The sequence below is a fragment of the Leptinotarsa decemlineata genome, unplaced genomic scaffold (genome assembly GCF_025532065.1).
Source record: "Leptinotarsa decemlineata unplaced genomic scaffold, Ldec_3_MD MMD2_tig00026314_RagTag_RagTag, whole genome shotgun sequence".
In the NCBI taxonomy this organism is placed as follows: domain Eukaryota; kingdom Metazoa; phylum Arthropoda; class Insecta; order Coleoptera; family Chrysomelidae; genus Leptinotarsa; species Leptinotarsa decemlineata.
Window position 1 is genome coordinate 16,751,857 of NW_027412684.1, and position 23,356 is coordinate 16,775,212.

At 36.6% G+C, this 23,356-nt stretch overlaps 1 protein-coding gene across 4 annotated transcripts in view; it reads right to left on the reverse strand.

Annotated features, from left to right (window-relative positions):
• Positions 1-2,605: 2,605 nt before the first annotated feature.
• The window catches only part of LOC111502218 (coiled-coil domain-containing protein 170), a 36,956-nt gene continuing 16,205 nt past the window's right edge, over positions 2,606-23,356 (reverse strand). For 2 of the 4 annotated variants that reach the window (XM_074181705.1, XM_074181706.1), the window contains exons 5-11: positions 22,480-22,652; positions 21,172-21,372; positions 18,542-18,685; positions 16,280-16,363; positions 11,998-12,270; positions 6,943-7,256; positions 2,606-5,283 (exon numbers count right to left, since the gene is read on the reverse strand). In XM_074181705.1, coding sequence (XP_074037806.1) covers positions 5,067-5,283; positions 6,943-7,256; positions 11,998-12,270; positions 16,280-16,363; positions 18,542-18,685; positions 21,172-21,372; positions 22,480-22,652 — 1,406 coding nt within the window. In that variant the 3' untranslated portion in view covers positions 2,606-5,066. The remainder of the gene's footprint in view (positions 5,284-6,942; positions 7,257-11,997; positions 12,271-16,279; positions 16,364-18,541; positions 18,686-21,171; positions 21,373-22,479; positions 22,653-23,356) is intronic. The other 2 variants (XM_023156228.2, XM_023156230.2) reach the window with 2 other exon arrangements.

Below are 23,356 nucleotides of genomic sequence, written 5' to 3' on the forward strand. Positions count from 1 at the left end.
CCACTAGATGTCGTTAAGTGTCACAATACACAATAATAATTGAAATGCAAAAAAAGCGTAAGTTCGCTTAGGTCACGCACTTTGCGACTATCCTAGTCTAGAAATATAGTTAAGGGCAGAAACTGGCCCTTGGAACAAACTGAAAAAATCATTATGGCCCGAAGGCTTCAAAGTTTGGAGACCCCTGGTCTAGTTGAAGGCCAAGGCCACTAGCATAAATAAAATAAAATCCTGTTCTCAGTTGTAAACTTCCGACATTTCAATCCTCGACTCGATAAACATTTACAATGGAATAACATCATTCTTAATAGTATCTCTTACAACATTCAAGCTCTTATAATAATTGTATTAACATATTTTTTCGTGTCTATGATATCATAAGGTGTGTGCGAAGGACAAAAGGTCAGAGATCAAACTGCAACGTAGCCCAATTTGGATTTGTTTTTCTCTGTCTTTTATGCGACGTATGACCTTCCTAGCTCTGATTCATGGAAAAAAATACTCGATTAGTCAGAGTATATGCAAACTTGTTTGGGATCGTTTTTTTCGGCGATAACACTATGTTGAATAGTTGTTTGTAAACAAATGAATGTTTTTATGTTTGTGATGCACGGTATGCGTTAATTTCAATTAAAATGCGACACAGAAGATGATGATTTCATGACACTACTCAACGGCCTTATTTTTTTTAAACATTCATGGCAAGTAACCCACAAGGAAATAATTTTGATGTTTTGTGAATATTTGAAGGATCCCAATCACCGGAAGTGCTGAAAAATAATACCAAATTAAAAGCTCTTATGCGGACCACATCTAAAGAAGTTTCAAGACACACTGTACCCCTTTTCAACACTTGTCACTGTATGGTTTTACATCACTAACGTTCAAATTATCACGATAATGCACTTGCGTACTCGTCATTGCTTGTTCCTAATTTTTTTACCAACAACAACAGGGTAATCATGCCTCAGCCATCGTATTCTCCAGGATTGGTCCTCTGCGACTTTTTCCTGTTCCCAAGATTGAAGAGACCCATGAAAGGATTGCGTTTTGTGATGACTGAGGCTTATCAAAACCGCTTCGAGGATTGGAAAAACCGCTGGCACAAGTATATTTTATCTGAGAGGGACTACTTTGAAATAGATGAAGTTGATGAATATTTTTCGAGAAAAATGAAAATTCACCATATTTTTTGAATAGAAAGCATATGAAAGAGTGTTGATTAAAAATATGTTACTTACATGTAACACTATCTTCCAGAGCTGGTTCAGGACGTATATATGAAGTTGATGATCCGCGTCTGGCGCATTCATCACCTTTATCATTACCTGTGATTCCTGAATGCCCTGGCACCCAGTGCAAAGTTAATTTGTTCCTGTTTACAAGTTCATTCAGTTCTTCATGGCATTCCCAGACCAGTTTTGATGATCACCTTTGGGTTTGTCAGAGCCCCTAGTGCACTCTTACTGTTTGTTAAAATTTTGATCCGCTCATTTCTTTGAGGCCTAGCTCCTTTACCTTTGTAGCTGATTTTTGTCAGAAGTACAAATAGGTTAATGAGGGTTAATGGCGGTATGAATATCCTCAGACATCAGTACCGCCATTCACGGTGTACCCCTAATTGCCTGAGGTGGGTTGGATGAAAAATTGTTCGTCTGTTAACGGGGGACATGAGAGCCTCATTCCACAGAGTGTCGAGATCTTCTATATCGGAAGGGGTCGTCTACAGTAAATAATAATACATTCACAATCAACCGTATTAGCTTATTTTGTAATCTCTCCAGAAAGGAGATGTTAGACGGTTCCGCTTGTCCCCAGACGCCTGAAGCATACACAATGACAGGCTTGAACATCGTTTCAAAGATCGTAATTTTGTTCTTTAGATTCAGTATGGATCGTCTATTGATCAGAGGGTACATACTTTTGATCCGATCCTCGATCTTTGCCTTCACGGTTGTGATGTGCAGGTTCCAGGTGAGCCTACGGTCTATTAGAAGGTCGAGGTGCTTCACCCGCGCTTGCCAATCGATTTTCCTTCCAGATATCCTCTCTTTTCTGGCCGGAGAAGATATCGTTCTTCCCATGATTATCACCTGAGTCTTTTCTGGGTTCACTCGGATCTTCCATTCGAGGTACCAGCGCTCGAGATCGTCCAATGCACGTTGCATGTAGACGGTCCCGTGCTCCCAACCCATGGAAGACGAGAGGAGAGCCGTGTCATCGGAGTAGACTGGACTAATTCCTACGAAATCTGACTATTTATAGGTCATTCGAGTGCTTTCACCTAATCCCTCTTGCCTCTCTCGACTTCATCGGTTTTAGCGGGAGTTGACCCTTTGGCGGGAATTGACCGTGTTCCGCTTGATTATAGATTTCCATATGTTGCGTATCTCTACGCTAGCTTGGTTAAATGCGTTTTTGGACAACATGTATGCGGCTTCTTTGAATTTTCTCCTAAACCAGTGTTCCGCCTTGTGGATGATTTCAGTTTTAGACCACTTGAAGGGGAAGTTAGTCAGGGAAGACACTTTTCAATGTGTGGTGAAATCAAATACTTATGTTGATATTTTATGTTTTCAAAATTGTAGTTGAAATCAATATATACTCACAGTACGAATAGTTGTTTAATTATTTCAAAAGTGGTTACATGGATAATTTATCTAAATATCACAAGACGACATAAAACTACTAAGGGATATGTTTGTAATCCTAATCAGTGATATATGTCGTGAAAATTATAATATATACCGATGATTTAAGTCGCAGTCTCCACGAATTATCAAGATTGCACTAATACTTTGAACACGTATTGGAGTAATAATAAATTTGAACCTTCCACTAATCGCAATTTTTCTGGAAATATAAAATAACATCTTTCAATGAGGAAGCAAGTCAGGCTATCGACTGGATTTACTGATCATTTCCTTTAAAAAACTGAAAAATATTAGGACTGCATTTTTTTATCAAATGTAAACTGGAAAATGAAGTTGTCTGGTCAAGAACAATTTTGATTATTCGGCCTTCTAACTACGTCATTATTTAAAAAAAATTGTTTGGTTTAGGCATAAATTATTTGAGAATTCGAACATTTTGGACATAAATAAAACATAAAGTGAACTGATTACCAATTTTCAGATTCAACCAAGGAAAATATCCAACCCTATTTGGTCATTCAATAAATTTCCATAATTCTTAAATCTAATGCATTCCAAAAGATTGAGTTTCAAACCTTTCCCTTTCAAATGTAATACGTCATTGTCGTCGTGGTTGTTAAACTCACTGGTTTTCAAATTCAAGAAAATAGTCCTATGCTCTTTTCTTCTTTAGGTGAAGATTTTTTCTGTTTGACCAATATGAAGTTTTGGGCAAAAATCAGAAGTGACCTTATATACTCTGATGGGTCCAGTCATGACTATGACGTTCCACGTTTGGAAACTCTGAATGACCAAGCAGAATTGAATTCTTTCCCTCTGTTAAATAGGTTTTCGAATGAGAAAATTGTTAATTAGTTTATAACATATTCATTTTTGATTAGTTTTTACATATATACTGACATAAAATTTTTCGTCATTAAGTAAATAGAAGGTCATATGATTCAAATTGTATTTATGTATTTAGAAGAAACGACCAGTGGTTTGGAACCGACGGTCCTCAATTATGGCCACCGCGATCGCCCGACTTAACTCCAATGGACTTTTTTATTTAGAGTTATATAAAAAACGAGGTGTATTCTAACACGCCACCAACAAAAGAAGATTTTCAGCAGAGAGTTCGTACTGCTTTCAACTCTATTCCACCGAACATAATAAGACGAGCTGTAGGAGACCTCATACGGAGAAGTGTAAAATGCTTAGAAGTTGGAGGCAATGTATTTGAACATTCGTAGCAATAAAAAAAGCGGTTGACAAAAGTGTCACATGTTCTTTTTTAGCATTGAAACTAAATTTGAAATTGTTGTTTATTCTAATCATGATTTTTGTCTTGAATATGGGATTATTATTTTTCATGAGATATTCAATGGAAACTAGGCAACAAAGAAATTTTATCGGACAAAATTGGGGGGGTAAAAACGTAAATCCTCGCGTGACAATAACTTCTATTGCGGAATATCACCAAAATTATAAGTTTTGGGTATAGGGAAGTGTATCATAACTAGGGCTTATTTTTATAATAGAATTGAACCTTGAGGAAAAAAATGGGAGTTCCCCTTTGAAAAAAATCGAGATTTTTAATTTTTCTCATTCACTTATTGGACCCTAATTTTGCGCACTTGTAGATCATTCAGTGGACGTGAAAATGATGCGTGATCCGTTCAACATTCAATTATCACGATTCACTAGCTGCATATTTTTAAAAATGTTAATTTACATAAAAATGACGTATGTTCGAGAGGCTGCATCTGTCACTTTTTCTAAAAAAACCCGAATAACTCGAAAACGGTTCATTTTGGGTAAAGGGTATGATACCGGAGTTAGAATATAAATCATGGGAAAAATTCAAAAATGAGGTGAGATACAGGGTGTGCCATTAAAAATAACAAACATGACGTCACTTCTGGTGAAACCCGAAACGTCAGCTCAACGAAAATATTTCAGTTGAATTCTCCATTAGTTCTTCAGCCATCCTATCAATTTTCAGAATCGTCCTACTTTTAGTTTCCTACATCAATTTTTAGTTTCTACATCAATTATAATACTTACTTAATTTTTTTAGGAAAACAAATTGAATAATGGTGATCTATTCAAATCCAGTTGGTTATTCATTAGAATGTTTGAAGTTTTAAGTTTATTAATTTCCATTGCTTCCAAATGATTCAGTCTCAAACCTTTATTTTCTATGTAGATCATGAAATTACTATGACCGAATCAATCAAAAAAAATTTCATAAAGTGTTGGCCAATTCCATCACAAGACTAAAAATGGTGCTTTCGTAAAAGAAAACGGTATTTTGATTATATGGTGATACAGATGAAATATGTGTTCTATGAAACACATAAAATTCAAGTATCTATTTCTAATTCAGAACACTTCTGGTTTAGCTACTCAGTAGTCTCTGAAATGCGTTCGTCACATAGGCCTAGTTTGCCTTTTGAACAGGTCATCATCGATGTCATCCAGATCAACGGCGTCTGTGTATCCAGAATCATCGTATCTGGATCTGTCCGGGGTCCTGGTGCATCTGCTCCCGCCAGTGGGACTCCTCGAGGTTAATCTCAATACGGGATCATCGTATCTCCGGGAGACCAGAGTAAAGTCGTGGTGGGCGTCCACCAGTTTCTGGAGTCTGTGGAATAGTTCATGTGGGCTTGAAAATTTCATTATTAGTCTTTGTTCTCGCATATATTCCAGGTAACTAATTTCAAAATATGTAGGAACATTTGCGAGAATCAAAGGGTGAGAAACTATACAGAAGTATTTTCTGTTTTTGGGAAAGAAAGTTTTTGGCTTTCTACTACTCCATCGTCATACAACAAAAGATGTGGGAATCTTCCAAAGAAAGGAAGGAAGAAATCAATTTGAAAATAAGTGACTCTATACATGGATGTGTAGATCATGCAAAGAAGTAACTTCCAGACACGAACTGAAAGAAAGTCCTTCTGAAACAGCTACTTTAATATTAACATTGAATTACACGAAAGAAAAAAATTATTTCGAAACAAATACTTCTATATGAACACTGAATTATACAGAATATACTTTTCTTTACTCAGATTGTATTTCAAACATTCGTTTTGGAATAAAATCCGATATCATTCACATTAGTTCTAGTGTAAATGAATGGTAACAAATTGCACTTATATGGAACACTGTCATCCTCACTGGTATACATCGATGTTTCGTCGTAAGACACTTACCCTAAGGCTCTTCAGTACCAAATTGGATAACATTATAGAAAATACACACAATTCATTCATGAATTACGATTTTTAATATCACGGAATAAGCTTGAGCTGCTTATGTCATCGATGACATCGTAATGATATTCATTCACGTATTTGATTTAATCCCAGCCAAGAGGAATCTTATTTGAATTGAAGGTGTTATATTTTTAGGAGTGGTTAATTTTTGGGAAAGAAAGTTTTTGGCTTTCTACTATTCATCTTGATACAAAAAAAAGATGAGGGAATCTTCCAAAGAAAGGAAGGAAGAAGTAGAAAGCCAAAAACTTTTTGGGAAAGAAAGTTTTTGGCTTTCTACTACTCCATCTTGATACAAAAAACAAGGATGAGGGAATCTTCCAACTTTGAAAGTTACTTCTTTGCAGGATCTACACATCCATGTATAGAGTTACTTAATTTAGAATTGATTACTTTCTTCCTTTCCTTGGAAGATTCCCTCATCCTTTTTTTGTATCAAGATAGTGTAGTAGAAAGCCAAAAACTTTCTTTCCCAAAAATTAATCACATCTAAAAATATAACCGCTCCAATTCGAATAAGATTCCTCTTGGCTGAGATTAAATCAAATAGGTGAATGAATGTCATTACGATGTCATCGATGACATAAGCAGATCAAGCTTATTCCGTGACATTAAAAATCGTAATTCATGAACGAATTGTGTGTATTTTCTATAATGTTGTCCAATTTGATACTGAAGAGCCTTAAGGCATGTGTCTTACGGCGAAACATCGATGTATACCAGTGAGGATGACAGTGTTCCATGTAAATATAACCCTAAACCCTAAAAATATAACCCCTTCAATTCAAATATTTTCTGTTGAATTTATAGTTTTCCTCCATCATGCAATGATTTACAGAAACTTCTGAAGAAGGAAATCTATTTTTTAATTCAAGTTTCTTTGCTTCAAAAGTTCTGTGCTAGCTGTTGAACGTTGGAGATAGGAATGTAAATGAGGTTTTTCTGTATAATTCATTATTATTCAGAAGATTTTTTGCGAAATATCTATTTCAGCCCTTGAAACCACCAAACCTGACACCTATTACCTTGACACCAGCTCGTAATCCGGCATCGGCAGCGCTACTCCTAAAATCTTCGCTATCGAATGCTTGAAGGTCTGCAGCTGTGACTCCCGCCTTTGCACCTCCGACAAGCTATCCTTGACCCTGGCCAGCTCGTCTCTGATGAGCTGCATCGAATGGTCGCTTATGTTGCGCTCCTGCTCGATAGTCTCACCTGTAGCTCTCACTTGATCCTTCAGCAAGGTCACCTTCCTGTTGTACTTCGTTCTTAGGGATTCGGATTCGATCAGGCGTTTTTGGAGGTCTTCGATCTTTCTGCCTCTTTCCAGAGCAGTTATCTGGAAACATGGACATTACATCAAGGATACATCTTGTTCATTAAGAAACTCTTGAGAAAATTATTCATATATTGAAGTTGGCTTCTAATTCAAATATCTACTTCTATAACATGTATTCTCTTTCAGGTAGATCTCCCCATTTGTCCAATGTAAAATTTGTAACTGTGAGTCAACTTATAAACTCCTAACATATTTGTCACTAAGACATTGTCTTCATTGTTTTTTAAAAAAAATGCCCAAAGTATTATTCATCCTGTAAGCTCTTATCAGGGGGTTCACCAAAGTAGGTCAATGTTCTATGATGCTCACCTTCGTTATACGTTGGACAGACATAGTTTATAGCTTGTATTCGTATTTTTTAGGACAAATGATTTCAACACCCACCATGAAACCATTTTGATAGCAGTTTTCTGTGAAAATTGGTTCCTGAAGGTGGACTATTTGATAGCCTGTGAAACATGCCATAAAATAAACATATTTGCATTTGTATAAGAAGTTGCTAGTGTCACTGTTTTTCGAGTTTGAAAGCCGTGGATTTTTGGAATTTCTTCCTGACGTTTCGCTGGCGCGAGTGGCTAGCTTCTTCAGACTTTTAGCCATCATGGCTTCAGAGTTAAACCTCTGGCTTTCAAACTCGAAAAACAGTGACACTGAAAACCTCAGGCGCGAAAGTCTAAACCATTTTGTCAGAAGTTGCTAATCAAATAATCCTTATGGATTTATTTTATTCTCTAGGTCATCCTTGAAAATTTTAGGTAGCAAGAGTTTTTCATCACGAGGCCTTATCTCCAAGAATAAAAGATGTCTTCGAATTGGTAATAATTTTGAGATAGACAACTTGTAAGCAAATCTATAACATCATGACTCAGTTTCTGTCTAAGAGATACCCAACCAACTGGCGAAATGGTAGGAAATAGATATTGTAATGAGGTTATTATTTGAGGTTATCAGGAAGAGATGTGTTTTTAGTATTACTCGATAATTGGTATGCATTATTTATACACATCATCACAGGTCTAATTGGGAAATTGGTTTGAAGTGATTCATCAAGGAAATATAGTTTAGGTGGTTGTAGAATCATTATAACTGCCACAGTATTTCTTTTACCTCCTCTCTCTGGTTGAAGGTAATCGGATTATTCCTCAGTATATCTTGGTTGAAATCTAAGATTTTCCACACGAATTCTTTTTCGTCTATAACAATGACTGTTCGAGGATGACGACGAAAAAATATTAACTAATTTTCTCTGATGGTAAAGCATAATTACAGAAAAATCACTGTTAAGACTCGTTTTGAAGATCATGTACTAGAAATTTCACATTAAAATATAAGACCTCGTTATTATCAGCATGAATGAATGGGTTTGGATTTTTGGAGGATGTCATTTATAAGAGAACGAAAGGTGGTCAACGTAAAATAAACAATTTCAAATTCAAAATAAAGTTGATGCAATACAGAATTATTGGCTATGTCACTAAAATTGGATGAATTCATTAAGAAGTAGCTTGGCCTACATCATAATGTCTCTGTGTAAATAGCGGTCTACCGCAAGGCTCTGTTATAAACCCGATTTTATTCAGTTTGTATATTGATGAATAAAGTAAAACCAATCATTGCTTGTTCATGAGCATCAATGAATCTCCAAAGAAAATTAGAGTTTCTTAGTGTTTTTGGGTATATAACCATCCACAAGGTCAGATGTCTGAATGATAAAGAAAAGACAGTTTTGCAATTCTGTTTGTAATCTGGAAGAGGAAATAACTTATTTTGGAGAAAAACACGTATCTGGAGAAGTTCGAGGAGAAAGCTCTCAAAGGAGTTGGTGAAAGCAATACACAACATATACAAATTCCACAATCATCACAAACACAATAACACCACCACTAATTCCGAAAATACAGTAAAAAACTAAAGAGTGTAGAAAAAGTTATATAGGCGAAATCTCGAGAACTCTATAGTCCGTTCATAATTTGTTGATAGCTCACTGCAAGTTTGACCCTCATTAGAGAACTGAAATACAGAGAGGACAGCTAATATGATATAATAACAAAAACCAAACTAAAACTGGCAGTTCAAGATGTTTTCGACTAACCCACCTTGTATCTGAAGAAATACAATACAGCTATAAAACTTTTAATCCGATTATGTAGGTATTTTGAGTGGAAATGAGTGACCAGTGTCGTAGAGTATATGATTAAAACATTAGTTACTTTAAATAAATAAATATAATAATATTTATTTTATTTTTTTTTTTTATTCAAAAAATTTTATTCAAAAATAATAAGTTACTTGCAATTTGTAAAAGATACATTTATTTAATTAATACCTATTTTTAAATGATATAAGCTACGATTACTTACAAAACTATTCAAATTCAAAATAAACAGGATCATCTTCGGAATCCGAGTCGTCTTGCAGGTTAATAATTAGCGGTTGTGTATCTACAGTCGCATCAATTATATTGTCAAGATCCCACATTTTTTGTTCTTCTTCTATTGCATGTCTTACTGCATCTCGCCAATTTTGTTCTGAAATATGTTGTAAAGACTCATATAACAATTCACGTACAGCTTGTATTTTATATGACGTATTTTTTCTAGCCACATAGCTTTTCATTTGTGCCCAAATGAGTTCAATTGGATTTAATTCGCAGTGGTAGGGTGAAAGTCTAAGGACTGTGATGTTACGTCTTTCCGCCATTTTGTCAACTACGTATTTCTTCAACTTAGATTTGTGTTGCCGGGCAATTTTTAAAAGTTCTGCTTTAACCATTCCATCTTCGTAACGCAGGGACTTATTCCGCAGCCAGTCAATGATATCCTGTTTCTTCCACGCAGTCGTTGGAAGTCTTTCAACTAGTCGTGAATGATAAGGTGCATTATCTAATACTATAATTGAGTTTGGTGGTATATGTTCAATCATCTGCTCAAAATACTCTTCGAAAACATCAGCTGTCATCTCCTCGTGATAGTCTTTTGTGCTTTTGGATTCAAATTCCAACAAACCATGCTTAGCAAATCCTTTTTCACTGCCAATGTGAGAAACTATTAATCTACTGCCTTTACCAGAGGGTGGGGAAATACCAGTAGACCAACCTTCCATAAAGGCTTGCCTGGAGCTTGATATATTTTTATCTGTCCAAATTTTTGTGAGAGTATGACCTGCGTTTACCCACGTTTCGTCCTGATAGTAAATTGGCCTTCCTTCAGCCCGAAATTTTTCTTGTAAAATTTTGTTTAAGTTGGGTATTTCTTTTTTGTAAAAAAATTCGTGAATTTTCCTTCGAATACCATTTTTGGCAAATTCATCAATTTCAATAGGTTTTCTCCCCCTCTTTAAGTATTCGTTTGTATTTGGGTTAGCTATACCTTTTTTTTTTTCTTTCTGATAGGAACCTATATATTGTTGACTCCCCTACGCCCGTCATGTTGGCACAACTCTTGATTATGTTCTGAACAGTGTTTGTGGGATTCTGAGAAACCAGAGCATCGTGAACGTTCAAAACAATAGTCTTCTCTCTTGGTGAATAGACAGACTTACTGACTGTACGCAACAGTACCGATGTAAAACTTGATGATGTTGATGATGATGACGAAGCCATCGCAAGCAATCAAACAAAACAAGCAGGAACGAAAGGTACGTATATGTTTGTAGGAATATGAAAAAAATTTACTCACGCACTGCCCAAAATTCGCAAAATAAATATTAGAGACGTTAATTACTGCCGTAGACGCCGAAACACCAACGAGCCGTAAATTAAATGCGATTAAAAAATGTACTAAACCAAAAATTATTTTCGTTCGTAACAACTTCACCCTCTCAAGGCAAGTTTCGAATATAAACTGAAGCTTTATATTTAATGAATAAACACCTCAGGAACCTCCGCCTATGATTTTACGAGTTTTACGACCGTTTTATGACTTGGGCCCTCATTTTGTGCTATCGACAAATTATGAACGGACTATAGATGTGAGAAAAAACGAACATCGTGAATACACGAGGATAAGACCGATAACAGAATCGGGGATAGCGGAGCATGTCCTAAAATCGTCTGGGGTGATCACGATATAAAAAAGAGTGAAACAAAAAGTATCACTGAGGAAGCTCATTAAAAATTGGAAAACTCAAAGAATCCGCTTATATTCTTTTAGCAGGTTACCACGAATTTCAAATAGGCCTGTGGAAAATGATCGTAACTTTTTGTCATTGCTAAGACAAGAGGTTGAACATGGAAATATGAATCTCAATTGAAGCCGCATACGACATCTGGATATTCAATTACTCTGGGATACATATATATAGCTATTCGCAGTTGAGGCAAAAGTTTTTGAGTGAATTTTGGGTTTTGTAAACTGAAAAAGATAATTTTCTGAAATATCGACCCCTAAAGAAGGCAAAGTATTGAAATTTTATTTTCATTGATTTTCAATTTTGTGTGCAAAATTTATGAGAACAAGGTTCTGACTAATTGGACCCTTCAGTGGTTTATAATACGCAGTAACTTTTGAGGGTGAACTTTGCGGTTTGCTCTTTATTATATTCCAGCAGATTCTCATTTTTTTTAAATTGTGGAACTTAATATCCCCAAAAAGCAGTAAGAAACTTTGAGTTCTCCATAAAAAATGCCTTTCAAATAATGAATATTTTCACGATTATTCTATACACTATCAGTCTAGATTCGATAACACGTTTTGCTGCTTAATAATAATAATAAATTATAAGAATTGTCGATTTTGTCAACCTTGTAATCGGCTGCTTCAGCTAATTGTGAATTCAGATCGCGAATTTGGCTCTTAGCCTCGGACAATTGCAACTGGAGCCTGTCGACTTGTTTCACAAGTTTCTTGACGCGCATATTGGCTTCGTCTCTTTCGTTCTGGAGCAGACACTTCGTCTTGGCATTGTCTTCTTGCAAGGATAATTTCCTCCGGAGCAAATCCAAGTGGAGGTCCTTTCTTTGGACTTGTTCCCGAAGAGTCCGTACTCTTCTTTGGAGCTGGTACACCAAGGCGGTCTGTGAAAGTAGATAGTGTTAGTGTCGCTTGGAATTATTTAGCGAGCAGTATGAACTAGCGACAGAAGCAACTGTGAATGTCGGCTGTGGGATTCAACGTGTTGGGGTACTTTCTATTCGATTTGGAATGGTTACTACTACCGCTTAACTTTGTTTTTCAACGAATGAAAGAAAAAGCAACGCTTTTGTTATATTTCATATCAGAGAACGGGAATTATTACAGAACAAGTAGTAATGTGCGATACTGGAAAGCATGTATCTACTTGACAATCTATAGAAAGTATTGTTTTAGTTTGGTGTAGCAAGTTAGCTTTGAAATAATGAAATGCGAAACCTACCTGTTCACCATAGTATCGAAAAAAACTACTGTAACTGGTTATAGTTCGAAGAGCGTATACTTCAGTCCTAGGTTACTCTTTATTCACTTTGAAATTGAATCATATCAAGTGAGAGAAAATACAATTACTTCTATTAGTTTGTTTCAAAGTTTTGTCCGTTTTTATGAGTCTACTGTAAACTGTAATATCATAGTTAATACTCATTCAATGTAATTGAAATGAGCGCCAGTTGGATCAGTGCACTTTTGCCAACGTAACACAAGTCGATTAATTCTGTCAGCATGAAAATCGGATGCTCGGGATTCGTTGAAGTAGATGAAGGCTGTTTTTTCCTGGTCCTGATTGGCGAAGGTTCTACGGGTAAGACAGTTATCGAAGAGCTTGACCGGACGATAATCAGTGGGCGAGAGGTCAGAGAGTATGATGGATAAGCCAGAGAACGTTTTTCAAATGAATTTAATCTCCAGCGACTCAAATCCAATGTGAATCGCTACTTTCGCACAAGCCCCGTCTTAAGAATTTTTCTGTACTGCTTGTGTTTTGTCATTAAAAAAAATACGTGAAGATACGATCCCAAGAAGGATCGTTTTGGTTGCGCAAAAACAAAGAAGAACAGATTTTGAAACGTGACAATTTATGTCGATCGCTCAAATCGTGGGGTACCCACTTTTCAAGTTATTCGACCTATTTAATACGTTTCAAACCATCAAAAAACGCCCAGTCCTTCCACCATCCCACGCAAATACAAGTATTCTACTTAAAAAACATACACTTATTTATTTGCATGCTATTTCATGAGCTTTTCAATTAGATAATCGTCAGATTATAAGACAGCACGTCTAAAACATAAAGATGAACCATATATATCATAATCTGACGCGCTCGAGTATTTCAAAATGGCGAATTTTTTTGCACATTATAATAATGGCCGCGAGTTTGCGTCAGATCGAAATCGTCAGATTATTGAATGAGAGCTTTTTTTGTTGCACTTAACACCCCCTTAGAAAATCTGACGCACTCAATAAAATTTTTTCCTTTTCACTGTTAACCCTTACGTACAACCACCCGCACCATGCAAACGATCAGATTAACATACGAACATTATTAAAAATACGTAGGACATTGATGCTATCAATATCTGACGCCCTCGAGTATGTCCATGCAACAGTATTTTTTTACATATATAAATCTATAGCCGCTTCCCTCACCGATGAAAAGGTATCTATTATACAACATTTTTTTCTTCTCATCATCTAAGCTTTGCGACCTAATATGTCTCAATGGCGCTCGAGTAAATCCCCATTTTGCATCGTGAGCTCCCGTGCTATGGATAACTGTAAGTCAACTACTTTGAGATTCATCTTCAAGGCTAAAATCTATGGAACGAAATTTCGCAAACCAACGTTGAATAGTGCGTTCATTAACAGTCTCACTGCTGGGCTATTTCGGCAGCGCTTTGGTTCAATTTGAATTCGTAGAGAAAAAATACGAAAGTAGCTCAAAGACATTGTTACGTTATCGTTATCCTTGTCATCTTGGCGTTTGCAAAATTTGCATCCGAATGTCAGACATGGTCTTCTTGAGAGGCTATCTGCGTTTCCGTTACTCTTTCCTTTCCGATGTTTCATTTCAAAATTGTAAGTTTGTAACTTTTCGATCCACCTTTTGTAACTTTTCGATCCATCCTACTGGTGTTCTGAAGTTGAAGAGCCATCGAAGTGCTGAGTGGTCTCACCTGATCAGAAATTTACGACCATATAAAAAGGAGTGGTAGTGATCCACCGCTTTAACCACTGCGATGAGTTCTTTCCTAGTAACTCAGTAATCTTTTTCGGACGTTCCCAGGAACTTACTAAAATAGCTGATGACGACTTATTCTTCCTCTCGTACCCGGGAAAGTACTGCTCCTATTCCATGTTGGGATGCATCCGTGTCCAGTATAAACAAGCCCTCCTCCTTTGGGTATGCCAGGATCGGTGCACTGGTCAAATGTCTCTCCAGGGTAGCAAATGCTTGTTGGCAGTCTGGGGACCAAACGTAAGGTCTTCTCTTTTCGGTTATGCTATGCAGCGGTCTGGCGATTTTCCCATGAGTCGATCTGTTCCTTCGTCTTCTTTTTCATTGATGGCCCTCACTATAACTTTTTATTGTTATCGCGAAGCATTTTCAGCAGCTTCAAATTCTAGGGCATTAATGATGGCTTCATTCAATTTTTTATAACGTGCCATCCTCAACGACTGTTGCAGCTCCGTGTCACGAACCCCGTCGATGAAACTATGGACACTAATCCAGTAGGTGCTTCAGGATGGGCGAATCTTAGTAACCTTTCGACTTCAGCTCCAAGCTCTTGAAAATTTTCAGATGGACCTTGAGTTCTCACGTTCAGTTGAGCTTGGTAGACTTGTTGAAAGTGCTCACTACCATATCTGACCTCCAAAGCGGATACGACTGCTTCAGAATCATTCTGTCTATTCACTGGAATATTTTGCAGAATTTCGGAAGCCTTTCCTCGTAGTGCCAGTATGAGCGCTGTTGCTTTCTCCTCATTTCTCCACCCATTGTTTTTCGCAGCAACCTGCGATAAACTGACCATGAGGATTCGTCATGGAAAGTTAGAATTTTTTTAAAACTACTGCTAGAAGGGGAAGATGTCGTTTCCGATTTCCATTTTTCCACAGTAAACCTTAATGGGACCGGTGATTCTTTGCGAAGTTCCCAGAAAACTTTTTCAAACTTTTTGTCGACTCCTTCAAGCTTTTTCTCAAGCTCCTCTTCAAATTCCTTTTCAACCCCCTCAAGCCTCTCTTCGACTGCTTTTTCTAATCTCTTTCCTTTCCATCGTAATCGACACTCCTTGTGTTCACCTTAAAACAGTATAATATTCCAGTATAATATTCCACTTCCGACACCAATTGTTACGTTTTTTACCCGTGGGTTCACCAATAATTGACTACACTGAATAATCAAACTTAACTTTATTTCACTTTAAATATAAAAAACACTTCGACTAAAAATTTAACTAATATTTGAATGTCTATCGCCTTAATAGATCACTTCGCGTACCGCACTGTAGCTTCCACTTGACTGTCTGTACTTGACTGTCCGAATACGCTTGCAGCCAGCGTTTAAATATAGCAATCGAACATCGTAGAATTTCGCCGAAGTTCTTTGCTGCTTCTCGAGTGACAGGGAACATTGGGCATTCCCGCGCTCTTAGCTACGTCACGTTTGGTTTGTGGTTACCAGTGGCGGTCGGCGTTATTTCCTTTCGGGCATTATTTACAACAATATCATATAGTAATAAGCTGAGAAGGGGTAAAAAACTAAAATAAAAAAAATTATAGCATCAATGTATAGAAATGTTTCATTATTTATGAATCAGTATATACCACGACACAGTAGAATAAATCTTTCTTGAAATATGGAACTACAAATATACATGACAATAAATCGGACAAAACTTTTGGAACAACCTAATATTTTCTGTGTTATATACGTATATCTGGAAATCTTGCAGTTTATTATATTCAATACTTTTTATGGATTCTCTCGATACGGTGGAAACTGGAATGATTACCGCAGGTCGTTCAAGCATAAGTTGTCATGCAAGTGTCGGTGGACGTGTCGTAAAAGACCTACTGCTTATTCGAATGGACCAGTATAATTCTTACATCACGTAACGGCAAATCATGAAAAGATCTCTCACGTCGAATGTGACAAAGTCTTGGCAAAGTTCCATATCCGCAACAAAGCAGCTACTCACACAGAACAACATGAATACATTGACAATATCTTTGTTGGGTGTCCCGAAATGTACGACGATTTGAGCCTGTTTCAACAAACATTTTGACAGCTGACAGTTTAGGGTTATTAAAAATTGAGTATCTCAAAAATTGAATGGTATCTCAAAAAAAAATTATGGAAGTTTGGCGGGCACTGACCATCCAAAAACATGTCGTTAAAATTTAATATTGAATAATATTGATTTCAACCGAGTTCAAGTAACGCAAGAACAGAAGCCTATTAGTTATGCATAACGAAGAGAGTTCGTTGTGTAGATCAACAACATCATAGTAGTAGGTTTAAGCCGATTTCGGAACCACCCCCCACCACTTTCAACTTTGAAACGACCTTCACATACGTCACACGATGTGGTCAAGGTAACTTTGAGGGAGTGTTTTGGACCTGACCTTGAATGACATTCATTGATTCACACAGCTATTTGGAAGAATAACGAATTCAACCTTGAAAGACCTTCAGCTGCATGGACGAAGAGGCTTTTGGACTACGTTTTTATATTGACCTTCGGCAATATCCCTCTGCATTTTAAAAGAACGTATAAGAGAGGGGTCACTCAGTCTCAGAAATCAGTTTAATATCGCGTGTACTGAAGATCCCTTAAAATAGGTTTCACTCTGATAGATGCGTTAAAAGTTTCGGCCGTAAAGATAACATGCGTAGACATCAAATGCAGTGCTGCAGGCCGGATGATGGTACAGGTCCCCCTAGTAAAACTACCCATAGCGGATTCTGCCCAACCAAGTGCAGTTCAGGAATTGTGCAACTATAATAATAGCATGGTGCCTGCAAATAGTATGAATTGACACTTCAAAATGTAGAGGCACAAGTCGATGCTGATTTCAGAGGGTTCCGAGAATCCACATGTTATTGTCAAAACACAAATGCATCCACAATATGTCACTGTTTGGTGCTGATTTTGTGTTTTGGGCATCATTGGACTAGTATTACCGAATTATCTCTTATTAATATAATATAATGGGACAACATTTCTTTCCAACAGAATGGTCCACTTATCCTACATATGAATTATCGCGTAAGGCATTTCATTTCGTATATTCGATCTGATTTTTGGAATCACTATCCTGCAGTATGTGACTTGACATCACTGGAATGATCAAGATCGATTTCAATAAGCCTACAAACGCCAGTGCTTTGGACATTAACGAAATTCAAGCACATTCAAATAGTTATGAAAATTTTGGCAGAAATGTGGTTGTATGCAACATTACATGCGCTATACTATTCTATATATAACCCCATCTTATGTACTTTTTCATTCATTCGAAAGAGAATTCATGAAAAGAGTTTTTTCTATGTACTTCAAACCATTCGTACACTTCGAGACACCACAATAGGGTTGTTTGTATGTTCTCCCTCTCTATAAGAACAACCCTTCAATCCTGTATATTTTATATTATAATCAATTTGTTGATATCCTCACATAAGTATGTATTCAAGGTTTCCTTTACGGTCTCTAGGGATTAGTATCTGTTTGATATTCAATATAAAATAATGTCAAATTATACTTTTCTATACGGTTCCGTTATCTTGTTTAGTAGTGACAAAAATCAATATAATTTTAAACAAGGGCGATGACATTACACCTTACGAAGACACCGTATATGGGGTCAAGGCTCTCTAGGACGGTCAGCTGCATAGCCAAGCTTCAACATCCACTGCCGACGGGATTCGTCCTCTGTCTTTTACTGCAGTTTTCACTGCAAAGCAACTAACTAGTTGAAATAAACAGAGCTCAATCACAACACAACAGGGATACACCTGACAGTGATGTTTTGATTCGCCATAGGTCTCGTCAGTGGTGCTAGGCTGAACCATAAATACATTGCAGGCCTGAGTAAACAATAATTCTAATAGTTGTTATCTTAAATGGTAGATCCATTTCTTTCAGAACCTTTTTTAGAGAGTCAATAAACGTTAATATTATGATTGTATCTAAATTCCACGTCATGATTAATCTGTATTGAATGAGAATCACTTTCAATATAGCTTTTCAAGTGTTGAAAATTGGACACATACTTTGAACCATGTATATTCATATTAAAATAATACGAACATACTAACAACCCAGCGTATCATAAACATATTCCTAAGGGATTGAAGTAATATCCTACCTTATCTACCAACTTTTCGCTTTCCAGTCTCGCAAGTTGTTCAGCTCTAAGCAGTAGAGATTCGGTATGCAAATCGACTCCTATGTCGTGGGATATCTCATCCATATTAAGAGCTCTGGCTAGCCGGTCTAAGAAATTCATAAACTGAAAACAAAAATTGGAATAAATTGGCAGACTCTCTTCAACGAGCGTACATAGAGAGAGATGCAGATTAATGAACATTATTGAAACAAGTAGTTTATTATTTTGAAATTCTTTCTGAATGAGATTGACATTTCTTGTTGAATGTTACGAGTTTGGAAATTCATTCTTTAAAAATATCAACAGATTTGAAAACTGGGGAAATGAACAAAAGAGTTATCGCCTTTAAACGACTGTTGTCTTGAAAATATTATTTGCAATTTTGGGTATCAGCGGTGCTTATCGCCGTGAAGAATTATTACATATAACTATTGATGCCATTCTGTTTGAAAAATCTGTTTGAAATCTGTTTTTTCGTTAATCAGCTGTCGCCCCCATACGAACGACAACTCTCAGAAGTTGAGAAACTTGTGCGAGCAATAGGTTGAATATATTGATTGCTGAAATACCTAATACGAAGACCTATTGCACAAGAACGTTAACTGTTTCTAATTCTGATTATATTGAAATATACCGCAAGTATAGAGCACTACGGCCGCGTCATACAAAAAATGACAGATTATTTTTGAAATATTCGAAAGGAAAATGTATTAACCAACATGTGGAAATAAATAAAATAGGGGAAATTCTCAGCTTGATTGCAAAATGGCTTTAAAAGACACGTGTAAGAGCTACACCGGTCACTGTTTCAGGAGATGATCTGTAACTCTTCTGGCCAATGCAGGGGGCAACATTACATCCATAAAACATCACGGTGGCTGGAAATCTGCCTCCGTAGCAGAAGCATGTATAGAAGATAGTTTGAATAACAAAATTGAGATTTCTTACAGAATATTGAATTGTCCATTTTCTTCCAAACAAATTGAAATATCTGACGAATCAACTATTCAAGAAATATCTGACGTTTCTGATCGGCAGCAACATCTTCGGGAATGTATGATGGAAGTAATTGTTCAAACTTTACTACCAACTATTATTTCAATCAAAGAAATTGTTTTATGATAAATTATTGAATAATAATTGACTCTGTTGAAAATTAATCCTTCAAAAAGTAATATTTTATGTTTATGTTTATGTGAATTTTTATTTGTGAAATTATGAAACAACGATAAAAAAACTACAATAAAAGTTAATTGACGCTCCGGGGTGACTTGATTCCAGTGCTTTTTCAGCTGCAGGAAAACCCGGAAAAACCTGCAGCACCACATCATCTAAAGATCTTGATCTGCCCCAATGTCCTCTCTCTCATAAAACAAAATGTAGGGTGTCTCCAGAGGCTCCAATAGAATCAATACATCGCCAGAACACTTCGTGACACGACTATCGTCAAACTTAAACCAGTCCGTTTTGTCTTTGACCAAGGCGTAATAATGAAGATTATAATAGTTGTCTGCTAGATTGAAGTGTTCATCTATTTCGAACCTTGGTAAGAGTTTGGTTCTTCTTTCAGAGGTTGAGTAATGTTTGAAGATCATCAGTGTTATTATTAGATTGACTGGTGCCTCAGCTATACTTGTTTCCTTATAACAGTCAGTTAGTTTGGCACATGTTTGGCAAAACAGTCGATCATCACCTGTTAAAAATTCCATTTTCTGATGGTTTAACAATAACCTTTGCACGGACTGGTTATTAATCATATTAGGAAACGCTAGATGAAGTTCCAGAAATTCATATAAGTTTTCACTACCTCTTGAACATTTACTACAAATAGATTAATAACATTCCCGTTCTCGTTCATCATTAAAATCGTTCTTGAAATTCTTCTCGTCATGAACAACACTTGTAAAATGCTATTCATGTAGCAAGTGTTTCCTAAATTATCCAATCCAATTTTCTTCTCTAGATTTTCAGGACAACTCTCTACTGATTCGTAAGGAAGAACATGTTTCACAAAATCTCCATGAGAACCATTTTTGGCAGTGAAAAAAAGTAAACATTTACGCGTCAATAGAGATGCAGTTTTTTTGACAGTTTTACAAAAAAAATGTTTTTCTCTTGAGGTACCCTTTTTAGGGTACTAACTAATCTCTGACCATTTAGGCTGGTGACATTTATATTCTCCTATAAAGTTTATACGAAATTTCGTCCCGTAGGTTTTAGCCTCGAATGTTAGTCCCAACTATTCAATTTCAATGCTGACGGAATTATTCAACTTGTGCTAAGTTGGCAAAAGTGTGCTGATTCATCAAATGGAGCTTATTTCGATCATATTGAATAATTATTCACCGAAATATTATAATTCAAAGTGGACTCATGAAAACGGTAAAAATTTTTGGAACAACCTTATATAATTTTCAATTTTTCAAACAAATATATGAAACAATTGAATCAGGCAAATAAATCGTGGAATGAATAAAATGAGGAAGGAATAATTGATACAATAAAACTGGATTCCTTACAAAACTAAGCTATTTCACTCGTGAATTACGTTAGCCTACAAAAACAAAACGCAACCAAGCTCAAATAATCGTCGAATTCAGCGTTCTTACCGTGGATTTGTCTCTCTTGAGTCCATCTCTCGAGAGTTCGCAGGCACTGATTTCGGCGTCCGCTTTGTGCAACCTCGCTTCCAGGTGATTCTTCTCATCTTCGAGGGCTCTCAGTCTCGCCGTCGCTTGCTCGTACAGTGATATTTGCCGCGATAATTGCTGGCTCTCTTGTCCCAACTTGTCTCGGAGTGCTTCCAGTTGCTGCGAAAGGAACCAAAAACGTGTTAAAAAGGGCTCTGCCGGGCGGAGTTTCCGGGTCGAGAGTGCTTCGAGATATTATATAGGGTTTATGTTATTCACATGTGATGAAGAGAAATTTGCTAAAAGTGTCTTTGTACTTATCAAGTTAATAGTTCGTAGTAACGCCGTTAAGACATACGTTGATTGAATACATTCAGTTAAATTATTTCCACTTATGAATTGTAAATGGTGTCAGGTATGGGATAAAAACTTTGGTCCCAGATTTGAAGAAGCATCAACTGAATTTCGAATTTTGCTGGACTGAACAAGCGAAATGGTATAGTAAAACGAGTGTTTCAGTTTTGTGAAATGTTTGAGCGAATATCTCGTATTTGAGTCTTTTTGAGCACGTTTTTCAAACGTACTCTCGATGGACTTCGCGAAATCGTCGCTCCCTTGTCACAGCAATGGCCGCTCTAATATTATGGAGCTCATTTTGTAGATTTTCATGGGACCGTAGTAGGTGAACAACAGGGTTTCTGTGGCACCGGAAATGCAACTAACAGAAGCATCGAAGTACGTCGTACAATACTTTTTTTCGTGTAACGTTTTTTCGTATAACGCTTTCGCGTAACGTTTTTTCGCATAACGCTTGTCGTGTAGCGCTTTCGTGGCGCAGTTGGTCAAGTACGTGACTGTTACGCACGAAAAACGGTCGAAAACGCACGAAAAACGGTCGAAAACGCAAGGAAAACGATGTACTTCATTGCTTCTGTTAGTTGAATTTCCGGTGCCACAGAAACCCTGTTGTTCATCTACTAATGTCAAATGGATAATACAGCATGATGAAACGTAAACATATTCAATATATACTTTGAAACTTGCCACATCTGTATTCTTTCATATTCGATCACTGATCCATCTTTCTTGCTGCCAAAGGTAAAAAAACTGAAGTGAAAACCACTCCATCATGACATTTTCTCATCCTAGAATATTGACTTTACCGCATTCTATTCAATACCAACATAGCACTTTGATACCGCAAAGATCAAAGTTAGAATGTTTGAAGCACCAGGATATCTACTCGGAAACTTCCGCCAACGTTAAAAAGCGAATTTTGTACTTTACAGCGGTTTTGTCCTTGTTGTCGTTTATTATTTCGTGAATCCTGTCTTTGATGGTAGCTTCTAAAGATTCCACGAAGCGTGAGGGCGTACTTAGAATGATTGCCAGAGATTCCAAAGTGTGTTTATTATCCGCCTGAAGACGTAGGATTCTTTCTTCTTTCATCTTTATGTCGTCTGAAAATCAAAAGCCGCTTTTGAAATGCTTTCCAGCTTTCGCTTTTGAATTCAACACAATACATAAGGAATTGTTTGTCAAGTGTATACTTTGTTATGTTGAGCAATGTTTTATAGGAACTTTCAACAATCAGTGATAACAATAGTGATGATAATAAAATTCAGTTCATTGGATAGGACTTTCATTGTCTAATCTACTATATAAAAATGGATGTTTGTTGGTTGGTTGGTTGTTTGGTTGGTAAGGGATAAACTTCTACATCGCTCAACCGATCGTGATGAAACTTGACATGTTTATAGTCCGTTCATAATTTGTCGATAGCACAAAATGAGGGCCCAAGTCATAAAACGGTCGTAAAACTCGTAAAATCATAGGCGGAGGTTCCTGAGGTGTTTATTCATTAAATATAAAGCTTCAGTTTATATTGGAGACTTGCCTTGAAAGGGTGAAGTTGTTACGAACAAAAATAATTTTTGGTTTAGTACATTTTTTAATCGCATTTAATTTACGGCTCGTTGGTGTTTCGGCGTCTACGGCAGTAATTAACGTCTCTAATATTTATTTTGCCAATTTTGTGCAGTGCGTGAGTAACTTTTTTTCATATTCCTACAAACATATACGTACCTTTCGTTCCTGCTTGTTTTGTTTGATTGCTTGCGATGGCTTCGTCATCATCATCAACATCAAGTTTTACACCGGTACT